We start from the raw sequence: 14,467 nt of genomic DNA on the forward strand, positions 1-14,467 counted from the left end.
ACACTGCTCAATTCGGAGACGCGTTCTGTCTCCTAGAGATGAACATACTTTGGTGCGAAAAGTGCAAATCAATCCCAGAACAACAGCAAAGGACCTTGTGAAGATGCTGGAGGAAACAGGTACAAAAATATGTATTTCCACGGTTAAACGAGCCCTATATCGACATAACCTGAAAGGCCGCTTAGCAAGGAAGAAGCCACTGCTCCAAAACCGCCATACAAAAAGCCAGACTATGGTTTGCAATTGCACATGGGGACAAAGATTGTACTATTTGGAGAAATGTCCTCTGGTCTGATGAAACAAAAATAGAACTGTTTGGCCATAATGACCATCATTATGTTTGGAGGAAAAAGTGGGAGGATTGCAAGCCGAAGAATACCATCCCAACCGGGAAACACGGGGGTGGCAGCATCATGTTGTGGGGGTGCTTTGCTGCAGGAAGGACTGGTGCACTTCACAAAATAGATGGCATCATGAGGAATTGAAAATTATGTGGATATATTGAAGCAACATCTCAATACAGTCAGGAAGTTAAAGCTTGGTCGCAAATGGATCTTCCAAATGGACAATGACCCCAAGCAAACTTCCAAAGTTGTGGCAAAATGGCTTAAGGACAATAAAGTCAAGTTATTGGAGTGGCCATTACAAAGCCCTGACCTCAATCTTATAGAAGATTTGTGGCAGAACTGAAAAAGCATGTGCGAGTAAGGAGGCCTACAAACCTGACTCACTTACATCAGCTCTGTCAGGAGGAATGGGCCAAAATTCACCCAACTTAAACAATTTATAGGCAATGCTACCAAATATTAATTGAGTGTATGTACATTTCTGACCCACTGGGAATGTGATGAAAGAAATAAAATATGAAATATATCATTCTCCCTACTATTATTCTGACATTTCACATTCTTAAAATAAAGTGGTGATCCTAACTGATCTAAGACAGGGAATTGTTGCTCTGATTGAATTGTGAAAAACTGAGTTTACATGTATTTGGCTAAGGTGTATGTAATCTTCCGACTTCAACTGTATGTAGTGAAGAAGGTGCAACAGGAGGCTGAAGACATTTGGCCTGGTCCCTAAGATCCTCACAAACCTCTACAGATGCACCATTTAGAGCATTCTGTCTGGCTGTATCGCCACCTGGTATGGCAACTGCACCATCCACAGCCACAGGACTCTCCAAAGGGTGGTGCTGTCAGCCCAACGCATTACCGGGGGCACACTGCCTACCTCCATGACATCTACAGCACCCAGTGTCACAGAAAGGCCAGGTAGACCATCAAGGACCTCAGCCACCCGATCCACGGCCTGTTCAACCCGCTACCACCTAAAAGGGGGAGACAGTACAGGTGCATCAAACCTTGGACCGAGAGACTGAAAAGCAGCTTCTATCTCCAGGCCGTCAGACTGTTAAATAGTCACCACTAGCTGGCCTCCGCCCATTACCCCACCATCTACACACATTACTCCATATTGAGGATTTTAGATATTTTTCAAATGTATTAAAAATAAAAAACTGAAATATCTTATATATACTGTCGGTGTGGGGGGACCATTTCAGGTCCTCAGTGACGTGCACGCTGAGGAAGTTGAAGCTTTTGACCCTCTCCACTGCAGCTTGTCGATGTGGACGGAGGCTGCTGAGCACACACCCTTTCAGGACAATAATCAAATGAAATAATTTCGGAAGGTAATGCAGTTGGCATTTGATGGAGTTATTCCAGATCGGGAGAACAATAGGACTTCAGTTCCTGTACGTTCCCACAATCACATCAGGAGTTGTTAATCATAAGCCATACCCCTCCACCTTTCTTTTTCCAGAGAGTTCTTTCTTCCTGTCTGCTCGATGGACTGAGAACCTCGCTGGCTGTATGGACAGGGACAATATATCCAGAGAGAGCCATGATTCCGTATGGTGGTTAGGTGAATTCCAGGACAGTATTTTGACCAGTGACCAGATCAAATGTGACCAATCTAATTCAAGTGTCCTCCATTAATCTGAAGCGGGACTGGTGTCTGGACACTGCTTAAGCCGTCTGTAAGAGCTCCTGATATAGTAGGGGGCTTCCCATGATGCTGCTGAACAACAAATCCACCAGGTTTTGCACGTAGACTGTGAATTAAATAAAATGTATATGCTAATAGAGGGACTGTAACTACAGAATAGATTCAGGCCGGTGACACCGTTACTCTGCAACCAGCTTTGTACATTGTTGAATTTATAATTGTATTTATTTATTTATTTAACCTTTATTTAACTAGGCAAGTCAGAGAAGAACAAATTCTTATTTACAATGACGGCCTACACCGGCCAAAGCCGGACAACGCTGGGCCAATTGTGCGCCGCCCTATGGGACTCCCAATCATGGCTGGTTGTGATACAGCCTGGAATCAAACCAGGGTGTCTGTAGTGACCCCCTAGCACTGAGATGCAGTGCCTTAGACCGCTGCGCCACTCAAGAGCCCCGAGTGCTTGCTGATAACTTCTGCTATTTGCTGCCGGAGCCATAGCTATATTTGTAGTAGACAAGTACCATCCTTCATTTATTTTTGCCCTAGAAAATACACAATAAACTTTTAGGAGAACAGGCATGTTGTTTCGGGTTAGCAGACGAAGCCCCCAAATGTTAGCCAGCTACCTAACTTGCAAATTCAGGTTTTGGTTATATATTTTTATGGATTGAAATGAGTTGGCTAGCTAGCTACATCCTATGATTAAAAAGCAAGCTAGTATCCAAGTGCTAGTATCCAAGACCCTAAATTCCAAATGGGCTACAGTTAAAGCTAGCTAACGTGAGCTATGCATATCTTCCTCTTACATGCACATTACACATTCATTTGATGTACAGTGCCTTCAGAAAGTATTCATACCCCTTGACTTATTCCACATTGTATTGTGTTATGCCTTGAACAAATAAATATTTTTCTCACCCATCCACACATAATACCCTATAATGACAAAATTAAAACATGTTTTTTGACATTTTTGCAAATGTATTGAAAATGGAGTACAGAGATATCACCCTGAGTCAGTACATGTTATAATCACCTTGGGCAGCGATTACAGTTGTGATTCTTTCTCTGTAAGTCTCTAAGGGCTTTGCACACCTAGATAGTACAATATTTGCCCATTATTCTTTTCAAAATTCTTCAAGCTCTGTCAACTTGGTTGTTGATCATTGCTAGACAACCATTTTCAAGTCTTATCATTGACTTTCAAGACATTTTTCAGCCAAAACTGTAGCTCGGCTACTCAGGACCATTCACTGTCTTCTTTGTAAGCTCCAGTGTATATTTGGCCTTGCCTTTTTAGGTTATTGTACTGCTGAAAGGTGAATTCATCCCCAAGTGTCTGATGGAGAGCAGTATGAAACAGGTTTTTCTCTAGGATTTTGCCTGTGCTTAGCTCCATTCCATTTCATTTTTAATCATGAAAAAACACCCCACTCCTTAACGATTACAAGCATACCCATAACATGATGCAGCCACCACTATGCTTGAAAATATGGTGAGTGGTACGCAGTAATGTGTTGTATTGGAGTTGCCAAACATAACACTTTGTATTTAAGACAAAAAGTGAATTGCTTTGCCCCAATTCTTGCAGTTTTACTTTAGTGCCTTCTTGCAAACAGGATGCATGTTTTGGAATATTTTAATTATGTACAGATTTATTTTCCCTCTGTCAATTGGCTAGTATTGTGGAGTAACTACAATGTTATCAATCCATCCTCAGTTTTCTATCACAGCCATTAAACTCTGTAACTGTTTTAAAGTCACCATTGGCCTCATAGTGAAATCCATATGCAGTTTCCTTCCTCTCCAGCAACTGAGTTAGGAAGGACGCCTGTATCTTTGTAGTGACTCGGTGTATTAATGCACAATCCAAAGTGTAATTAATAACTTCACCATGCTCAAAAGGATATTCAATGTCAGCTTTTTTTTTTACTAATCTACCAATACGTGCTCTTCTTTGTGAGGCATTGGAAAACCTCCCTGGACTTTGTGGTTGAATCTGTGTTCTAAATTCATTGCTCGACTAAGGGGCCTTAGATAACTTTATGTGTGGGGTACAAAGATGAGATACTCCTTCAAAAATCATGTTAAACACTATTATTGCACCGAAGTCCATGCAACTCATGTGACTTGTTAAGGACATTTTTTTATCTTGTACTTAGGCTTGCCATAACAAAGGGTTTGAATACTTACTGACTTCTTTCAGCTTTAAATGTTTTATTAATTTGTAAAAAAATGTACAACATTTTCCATTTTGACATTATGGGGTATTTTGTGTAGGCCAGTGACCCAAAATCTCAATTTAATACATTTTTAAATCAGGCAGTAGAATAACATTATATGGAAAATGTCAAGTTGTGTGAATCCTTTCTTAAGGCACTGTATTTAGCTAGGTACAGTATCATTCCCCTTTAATATGTGGTATCATAGCTGGCCTGGCTTGCTAACAGCAGAAGTGACCGTGTCGGATCAAATCTATCATATTTTTGAAATGCATTGGAAGTTTGGACCAACTTTATGGAAGCCCATTTTAACTCCTATTTGCCGAGCTAAATGTGCGTGCGTTGCACTTTGACTTGACAGCAAATGTCCTCATGATAGCTGGGTGCGGACCACAACGCCTTGTTTCTGGGCAATTGGCCATCATTGGCAAAAGTGGGCATGTAAGTAATCCATACCCAACCCTCCAGTAAGTCATAATAAACTAACTTACAAAACTCAGTTTTGGACGAGACTGACTTTATGACCAAAATGATCCTATTTACACTTTGTAGTCAATTTTGACACTGTAATTAATGTTTCTAACTCATATCTATGCCACATAAGCCGTTTAAACCCAGAGAAGTGTGGTTCTAAGGGGCAGTTGACCTTTAAGTCCTGTTTGCTTCCAACATTTTTCAAGACTATTTAGCCCTCTGGTGGGTATTGTCATCGGTATAAATTAAACCTAATATATTTACTCTACACATTTTACTAATGTAAAGCTTGTGTTGGTTTACTTTTCATTTCAAATTTATTTTATCCATTAATAAAGTAATTTCTTATTAAAAGGAGAAAATAAAGTATCCCTGAACTGCCTACATCTTAATAAACTTAATAACTTAATAAAGCCAATCATGATTGAGTTAATATAATCTATATGTGTATTAATTATAGTATAATCAAGGTGTCAAATTACAAATTATATTCTGTCGCCCAAACATAGGTATTTATAATGTACTGTCTTGCACATTACTGTACTGTACTCTACTGTACAATAAACTTTAGTAGAGTATAGTTCAGTACAGTATAGAAAAGTAGAGCAGAGTTCAGTAGAGTGGAGTTCAGTACAGTCTGCACTCCACTGTACTATACCATACTGTTTTCTCTAGAGTATAGTTCAGTGCAGTACGGTACAAAATAGTTCAGTGCAGTATAGTTCAGTAGAGTATAGTTCGGTAGAGTAGAGTACAGTACGGTACTGAAGTGAACTATACTCTACTGTACTGTACTGAACTCTACTGTACTGAACTATATTGCATTGTACTCTACTGTACTGAACTATACACTATTGTACTCTACTGTACAGTAAACTCGAGTAAAGTATAGTTCAGGAAAGGAAAGTAGAGTTCAGTACAGTAGAGAATAGTTCACTTTAGTACAGTACTGTACTCTACTTTACTGAACTATACTCTACTCTACTGAACTATAAGGTACTGAACTATTTTCTACTGTACTGAACTATACTCTATTTTCCTGTACTGAACTATACACTGCTCGAGTTTATTGTACTCGAGTTTCTTAAAATTCATTGGGTCTATATTCTAACAATAAATATGTGTTATTAATTACCAGCCTTGCTATTTTCAATGTTCCCAATACTTCATTGGGCCAAGAGTAGAGAACCTAGACGCAGCTGTCTGGCATCTAACTCTTTTGAAACAGTGACAACATGATATCAACTGATCTGCTAGTTAATTTTTGTGGGTTTTTGGTTGCAAGCAAATGTTTCAACATGTAATCTCCTGTCAGTAGCATTTTAAGAAATCCAGCGCTAAATTCTGCCTGTTGGTTGCAGTTGACCCAGTACACTCAGTTTATTAGGTACACCACCCCGTTCGCGAAAATGGTTCGCTCCTAGACAGTGAGTCACATGGCTTGCTCTATAAAGCAGTCAGACAAACATTGAGTCATCCAGTTACTGTTCGATTGAAGGTTAGAGTGGGCAAAACGAGTGACCTAAGCGACCTTGAGCATAGTATGATTGTCGGTGTCAGGCGCGCCGGTTCTGGTATCTCAGAAACAGCGGGCCTCCTGGGCTTTTCACACACAACAGTGTCCATAGTTTACCGAGAATGATGCAACAAACTAAAAACATCCAGTTAGTGGCAGTGCTGTGGGCGAAAACTCCTCGTTGATGAGAGAGGTCGAAGGAGAATGGCAAGAATCGTGCAAGCTAACATGTGGGCCAAAGGCAAATAACAGCACAGTACAACAGTGGTGTTCAGAACGGCATCTCGTTACACACAAATCGTCAGTCCTTGTCACGGATGGGCTATTGCAGCAGACAACCACACCACATCGGGTTCCACTCCAATCAGCTAAAAACAAGAAGTGGCACCAGTGGGCACGCGATCACCAACACTGGACAATTGAGGAGTGGAAAAACATCACCTGGTGCAATGAATCCCGCTTCCTGTTGCATCATGCTGTGGGCAGTGTCAGGACTTGGCGTAAGTAGCATGGGTTCATGGCCCCATCCCGCCTGGTGTCAACGGTACAGGCTGGTAGCGGTGGTGCAATGGTATGTGAAATGTTTTTGTGGCACACGTTAGGTCTTTTGATACCAATTGAGCAACGTTTTCATGCCACATGGCATGTTCTAGAGGCAAAGGGGGCTCCGACCTGGTGCAGGATGGGTGTACCTAATAAACTGACCTCCTGAGTGTATGTTTCTGTAGAGAGTTGTCATACCTGTCAGGTAAGGAACTGAGTGATTGAATAACCTTTTTTTATCTACCCCTACCCTCCCGATCTGTTCTCCCCTCTTGTCTCTTCTACAGGAAAGCGTTCCAGTTGTACTATAAGGAATTTGTAGATTACTCCTGTCCGACAGAGGATATTTACCTGGAATAGCACCCGCCCCAACTACCACCACAACCCTGTACATTACAGTTTATCATAACATAAAGTTGCATGACGGAGAAAACATTTCTAACAAATATGAACTAATACATCTGACAAAAAGATGGAGAGAGAGAAAGAAGGAGAGGTATTGGTGTCTACTGTTTATCCAAATATGTCAAATAGTATGAAGATTGAACAAGTAATTGATCCAAACATAGTGGAGATGTTGAAGAGAGGGTCACAAAATATGCAAAATGGAGTCACTGATGAGGAAGTAAATGTGGCTATGGTGTCCTCAGGCTGTCTACTCAAAGCACAATGCTCAAATCATAGTGACCTGGACTGGAGTAGTCTGAGACTAATCTTTGTGGACTTAGAGCTTGAATCCCAGGTAGAACACTGGGCTTTGTGGACTTGGAGCTTGAATCCCAGGTAGAACACTGAACTTTGTGAACTTGGAGCTTGAATCCCAGGTAGAACACTGAACTTTGTGAACTTGGAGCTTGAATCCCAGGTAGAACACTGAACTTTGTGAACTTGGAGCTTGAATCCCAGGTAGAACACTGGGCTTTGTGGACTTGGTGAAACCCAGAAAAAACAGTAGTCACTAAGGTAACAGCAAATGGAGGTCAGGGAAAATAAATCAATAAATGAATGAACCTGCCATAAAGATCCTATTAAATTGCTAGTATTTGAGTATTCTAATCCTTAATTCCATGGAATCTCTAATTTTGGTGTGATACATTGCGTGAGAGAAACAGTGATTCTGCATGAGCTAATGGTGCAGTGTGTTTGGAGAGGGTGATAAGCCTCACTGGAGAGTCCTGTGGTCGAAGGTAACTAATGATCTAGGATCAGATTACCCTACCCCAACCTTTACAATTAAGGGGATGACAAATGATCTGCCAAATTATCAGTGGCTAACTCTGTTACTTATTTTCCATGTGGTTGCTCCCCCTAAAACAAAAACAAGTAAGCATTAGGGTCATACTGTTGACCAGGAATAGTGTCTTTAATATGGTATTATCTCTGGTACACTGTCAGAACCCTGAAATATATTCACATTAAGGAATCAAGAGATTCCTACCAATAAGAGATTCCTACCAATAAAAGCGCTCACGTTGTTTTCTGTTCGGAAATGCTTCCTTTTGTTTGTGTTGAACATGACCCTAGTTATTATTTTATTTGTGGGAAGACTGATTCTTGATAAATCATTAAGGGAACACTCCTTAATTGAATTACAGTATTGTAATTCCATGACCAGAAACAAAGAGATGGACCACAGAGTTTCCAGTCAACCGCTTTGGCTTGCTTTTAAGGATGTTTTAGCCATCTAATTTGCTGGAAGGGTCACTGTGTACTGCCTCATAGTTCTTCTCATGCTCAGTTTCAACATGAAATGAGAGTTCATATTGAGAGTTCAGATGGGGCTGCTATTCAGATAACTGGGTATAAGATAAGGACGCTTACTCAAGCTGTTACCCTGGTAACATAAAAGGGAATTACCTCTGACCCTCACAAAAAGGACATGAAAGGTTTGTAGGAAATTGGATGATGTGTTGGAAATGGATGATGGGAGATGTAGTTTTAAAGGAAAGCCTCAGTCTATTACAGAGGTGCTCTTACTAGGAAGTACAAGGCAGGGGGAGACTGGAGTCTTTTACAAGTAGTGCCTCTTTGAAGGATCATTGTGGTTATTGCTATATCATTTAGATATACCACATGGTGTGTTGATATCAGAGGTTGAAAACAGGCTGCTTTTGTGGAGGAGATATCATGTGTGTGTTGAGATAGTAAGACAAGAGTAAAGTAAGACTAGATCAAGGTTCAACATAATAAGATAGGACCTCACCTCAAAATGGCCAACCCATGGCCAGTTGTTTGTTTCTGGAAACAATGGCCTGGTCTGAAATCAGCCAATCGCTACTACCCATTTGTTGCTTGTAGATTCTGATGGAACCAGAATTATACCCTAAGTTCACTGGAAGGCTAGGTGGAGCCATCCGATACTGCTGTTGTGACGTTGTATTAGTTAATGTGACGACTGCTGCTCATCTAATGATTAATGGTTTATAATTGCGTGATTAAATGAATCAGGCAATTATTAACTCATTAACCTGGGGCACCATGGGAAAATTAACTCAAAGAATATCAGAATATTGATTTTACAAATGACTAATTAATCAATTTCATCTACAGTCTAATTCTGAACGTCGCATAATCCGGAAATCTGCACACACCCGAGTCCCACCAATGAGTTCGTACCACACCAATTTCAGTTGATTATTTATTTACTAGAAAGCTAAAATGATAATAAAAGATACATGTACACAAAACACAGTCTAGGTTATTGATTAGAACTTAGTACAACGGGCCAACAGAGTATGATGCGTGTTACCCAAAATGGGGATTTGAAAGAGAGAGAAAAAGAGAAAGTACACGAGAGAAATATACATTTTGGTGCATTTGTCAGCTATGCTTATTTTAACCCTAACCTTACCCCAAACTGCCACCCTTATCGGTCAGAATATAATTATGTAATTACGTGTTGAAGGTCTCCGAGGAGTCTCTGCGTGGACTGTTTAGGCTTCTCAATGACGCACTTCTCTGGTGCAACTCTGGTTGTCCTCACGATGTCAGTGTCCTTTTTGGCTTAGTGGTCTGATTCCTTGCCCTTGTTCTGAAAGGGGTCTTCTGAGGACAGCCAGCCCTGTAGCTCAGGGCTCACAGTGTAGGAATGAAACAGTGTAGATACAATTCGATGGGGAGTGGAGGCGGGTGGTCCGGCTTGAATTCACCCGCTTAGACGTAGCTACTCCTCCGTAGCATGGATAGAATAAGGTTCCTTTGTCTTCAACCTCGTGTTGCGTTTTGGGTTCGTTGACTACTCAGACCTTGGCTGCAGCTTGGGTCACTTAGTCTGATATGTTCATTCTTAACTCACATGTCTTATACCCTCGGGTCAGAAGTGGGCGTAACCGCCTTTAGGGCAATTCTCTGGGCGTACCAAGTTAAGAGGCAAGGTCCAGATTTTACTCAAATCCAATTTTAAACAACTAACTTCACATTTCATCTTTACCAAAAAATTCTCTTTGATTTGGACATTTTCCACACAACGTACAATGTATAAACATCAAGCATATACTAGGAAAACTCTTAAAGTTACAATGATTTCGTAATAACGTCATCCTTTAACCTTTAATAACAAAACAAAAATGACATACATTTTCATATTGCATCTATCGTCATTACCACCATTGTGGCTGACGGAAACCATTGTTCCAAAGTCCATTTATTGCATGTTTTAATGTTCTGAGGCCGGTTCTCCATAGTGAGATGACAAAGGAATTTTGTCTGTTGCCTAAGATTTACAATGGGCGTGAGGGGTCATAAAACCCCCACATCTTCATTCCCCTATACAGTGCCTTGCGAAAGTATTCGGCCCCCTTGAACTTTGACCTTTTGCCACATTTCAGGCTTCAAACATAAAGATATAAAACTGTAATTTTTTGTGAAGAAACTACAACAAGTGGGACACAATCATGAAGTGGAACGGAATTTATTGGATATTTCAAACTTTTTTAACAAATAATAAACTGAAAAATTGGGCCTGCAAAATTATTCAGCCCCCTTAAGTTAATACTTTGTAGCGCCACCTTTTGCTGCGATTACAGCTGTAAGTCGCTTGGGGTATGTCTCTATCGGTTTTGCACATCGAGAGACTGACATTTTTGCCCATTCCTCCTTACAAAACAGCTCGAGCTCAGTGAGGTTGGATGGAGAGCGTTTTCAGTTCTTTCCACAGATTCTCGATTGGATTTAGGTCTGGACTTTGACTTGGCCATTCTAACACCTGGATATGTTTATTTGTGAACCATTCCATTGTAGATTTTGCTTTATGTTTTGGATCATTGTCTTGTTGGAAGACAAATCTCTGTCCCAGTCTCAGGTCTTTTGCAGACTCCATCAGGTTTTCTTCCAGAATGGTCCTGTATTTGGCTCCATCCATCTTCCCATCAATTTTAACCATCTTCCCTGCCCCTGCTGAAGAAAAGCAGGCCCAAACCATGATGCTGCCACCACCATGTTTGACAGTGGGGATGGTGTGTTCAGGGTGATGTGTTGCTTTTACGCCAAACATAACGTTTTGCATTGTTGCCAAAAAGTTCGATTTTGGTTTCATCTGACCAGAGCACCTTCTTCCACATGTTTGGTGTGTCTCCCAGGTGATTTTCCATAGATTTGAAATGGTCTGATACTCCTTCCATTTCAATATTATCGCTTGCACAGTGCTCCTTGGGATGTTTAAAGCTTGGGAAATCTTTTTGTATCCAAATCCAGCTTTAAACTTCTCCACAACAGTATCTCGGACCTGCCTGGTGTGTTCCTTGTTCTTCATGATGCTCTCTGCGCTTTAAACGGACCTCTGAGACTATCACAGAGCAGGTGCATTTATACGGAGACTTGATTACACACAGGTGGATTCTATTTATCATCATTAGCCATTTAGGCCAACATTGGATCATTCAGAGATCCTCACTGAACTTCTGGAGAGAGTTTGCTGCACTGAAAGTAAAGGGGATGAATAATTTTGCACGGCCAATTTTTCAGTTTTTTATTTGTTAAAAAAGTTTGAAATATCCAATAAATTTCGTTCCACGTCATAATTGTGTCCCACTTATTGTTGATTCTTGACAAAAAATTACAGTTTTATATCTTTATGTTTGAAGCCTGAAATGTGGCAAAAGGTCGAAAAGTTCAAGGGGGCCGAATACTTTCGCAAGGCACTGTATCTCTCCTCCTCTGTTGGGGGTGAGAGATAATCTGTAGGGTTGTGGTCTCCTGTAACCTGACCTGATCAGGACAGTCATGACACTGCCTACACCTTTCCAGTCTTCAGATTTGCCATCACAGGAGGGGTAGGGATTTATAATTGTATTGTGTGGCTTTTAGACACAGTGATTTCTAATGTGGCTGACACATAATCACATTCTAACAAGAACTTGTAACACAATGCATTGTTTATAAGATCTGTAATTAACTGAACATTTAAAACATTGTGAGAAGGAATGCTTGTCAAATGGGTGTCTCTAATTTATGAAAGCATGGGATATGAAACCACATTCATTCTACCAACTGTCAAGCATCTTCCTATGAATAGTGTATTTCCAATTCACAAGTTTACATTTTATCTTCATCATTCATATTTTTCTTCTGAGCCAAGAAACAAAGGCCTAAACTCAGATCAGATCCGCCTTAACCCATGATAAATGACAACTGCTTAGCATATATTTGTTTTTGTTTTTTGTGTTGTGATCTATACCTCCATTAGGCTGATAAACATCTGTATTATTTTGCTTTATGATTTTCAGAGTGTCATTATCTTTATATAGCCTACACTTTCTCATTCTGAACTTCTAACACAGTTGGGACGGGTGTGACTTTGTGACAATGACCTCAAGAGCAGCCATTCACCATTAGACAGCTCCAACACAAAACACCTGTGACATCGCCTAAACAAATACAATTATATGCAATGCAGTCTGTTGGTTATTGCGGGTTAAGGCGGATCTGATTGAATCATGCCTGATTTTGAGACATTCTCAGAGACTACTTCTATTTTCAGTCCCCAAACAGTCATTCTAGCCACTATGAGGAAACCAAGTAGAGGTTATAAAGAGTGTACAGATATGCCATATATGAATAAATATATTGTAATTACAAATGTTACACTGTACCAATTCTTACTGTAGTAATTTTAATTATTATTTTATTTATTTATTTATTTTTAAGTGTGAATTGTATTATTTATTTAAAATGTTCAATGCAGCATCTGTGGTGTCTTGTCATGATTAATACAGTCCTCGACTGTGTTCTACTCTATAGTCTTAGCTTACCAATTTCCCCAAACAAACTCCAAAATACTAGAAACATCCCAAAACAGCTACCCCAAAATACCAGAAACTGCTACACAAAAAACAAGTTATTCTGGGTAATTATTAGGACACGGTACAGTTACGGTCAACAGAAAGTTAATTAATGTTTCAGTATTGTCAAAACAATCGTTGGAATGCATGGCTAACTGCACTATAAGTATTTTCTTCCATTTAGGGATATAGTTGAACAAATCAAATGTAATGCTTGAGGTAACCCTTGACAGTAAACTGTCATGGTCAAAACATATTGATACAACAGTAGCTAAAATGGGGAGAAGTCTGTGCATAGTAAAGTGCTGTCTACCTTCTTAACTGCACTATCAACAAGGAAGGTCCTACAGGCCCTAGTTTTGTCGCACCTGGACTACTGTTCAGTCGTGTGGTCAGAACAGGGCAGCACGGCTGGCCCTTGGATGTACACATAGCGCAAACATTAATAATATGCATGTCAATCTCTGCTGGCTCAAATTGTGGGAGGTATTGACATGTTGAATGCACAGAGCTGTCTGCTTGAACTACTCGGACACCAATGCACACCTAGCTTAGACACCCATGCATACCCCACAAGACATGCCACCAGAGGTCTCTTCACAGTTCCCAAGTCCAGAACAGACTATAGAAGGTGCACAGTACTACATAGAGCCATGACTACATGGAACTCTATTCCACATCAAGTAACTGACGCAAGCAGTAAAATTAGATAAAACAAAACCTGATAAAATATATCTTATGGAACAGTGGAGACTGTGAAACAACAGAAACATAGGCACAGCCACATGTATACATACACAATAACATATGCACTATACACACAAGGACACACAGATTTTGTGTTGTTTTATGTGGTAGTGGAGTAGGGGCTAAGGGCACACTTTGTGTTGTGAAATTTGTTGTGAATGTATTGTAATTTTTTAAAAATTGTTTAACTTACTGCCTTCATTTTTCTGGACACCAAGAAGAGTAGTAATAAATACAAATACTTACAATTTAGCGCTGTCCTGGGGCACTAAAGCCATAGGGCGATTCAGAAATATTTTGCACAGCTGGAATAAGGGGCGCAATACCAAGCAGTGGTGGAAAAGGGATGGTGTTTCAATGAATTAATAAGTTCGAGGTGTGGCGAGTGCTTGGTCACTCACTGGCCAATCAACGAGCTTCATGGCATAAAGAGGGACTGTAATGGCTGATTTCGACTCGTTTTTTTTGCCTCCTCATGATTTAAAAAAAATGTTTTTATCTGCGAACAATATACACTCACCTCCATATGTATTTGGACAGCGAAGCTAAAACATTTTATTTGGCTCTATACTCCTGTAACGCCCTGGCCATAGAGAGGGGTTTTTGTTCTCTATTTTGGTTAGGCCAGGGTGTTACATGGGTGGGCGTTCTATGTTTATTTTTCTATGTTG

The 14,467-nt window shown here is 40.2% G+C and overlaps 1 protein-coding gene across 1 annotated transcript in view; it reads left to right on the forward strand.

Moving 5' to 3' along the window:
* LOC115203864 (C-Jun-amino-terminal kinase-interacting protein 1-like) overlaps positions 1-9,443 on the forward strand; it is a 91,982-nt gene extending 82,539 nt beyond the window's left edge. The window contains exon 12 of the mRNA XM_029768921.1: positions 7,059-9,443. Within this exon, the coding sequence (XP_029624781.1) occupies positions 7,059-7,131 (73 nt within the window). The 3' untranslated portion in view covers positions 7,132-9,443. The remainder of the gene's footprint in view (positions 1-7,058) is intronic.
* Positions 9,444-14,467: the final 5,024 nt, after the last annotated feature.

The sequence above is a fragment of the Salmo trutta genome, chromosome 12 (genome assembly GCF_901001165.1).
Source record: "Salmo trutta chromosome 12, fSalTru1.1, whole genome shotgun sequence".
In the NCBI taxonomy this organism is placed as follows: Eukaryota; Metazoa; Chordata; class Actinopteri; order Salmoniformes; family Salmonidae; genus Salmo; species Salmo trutta.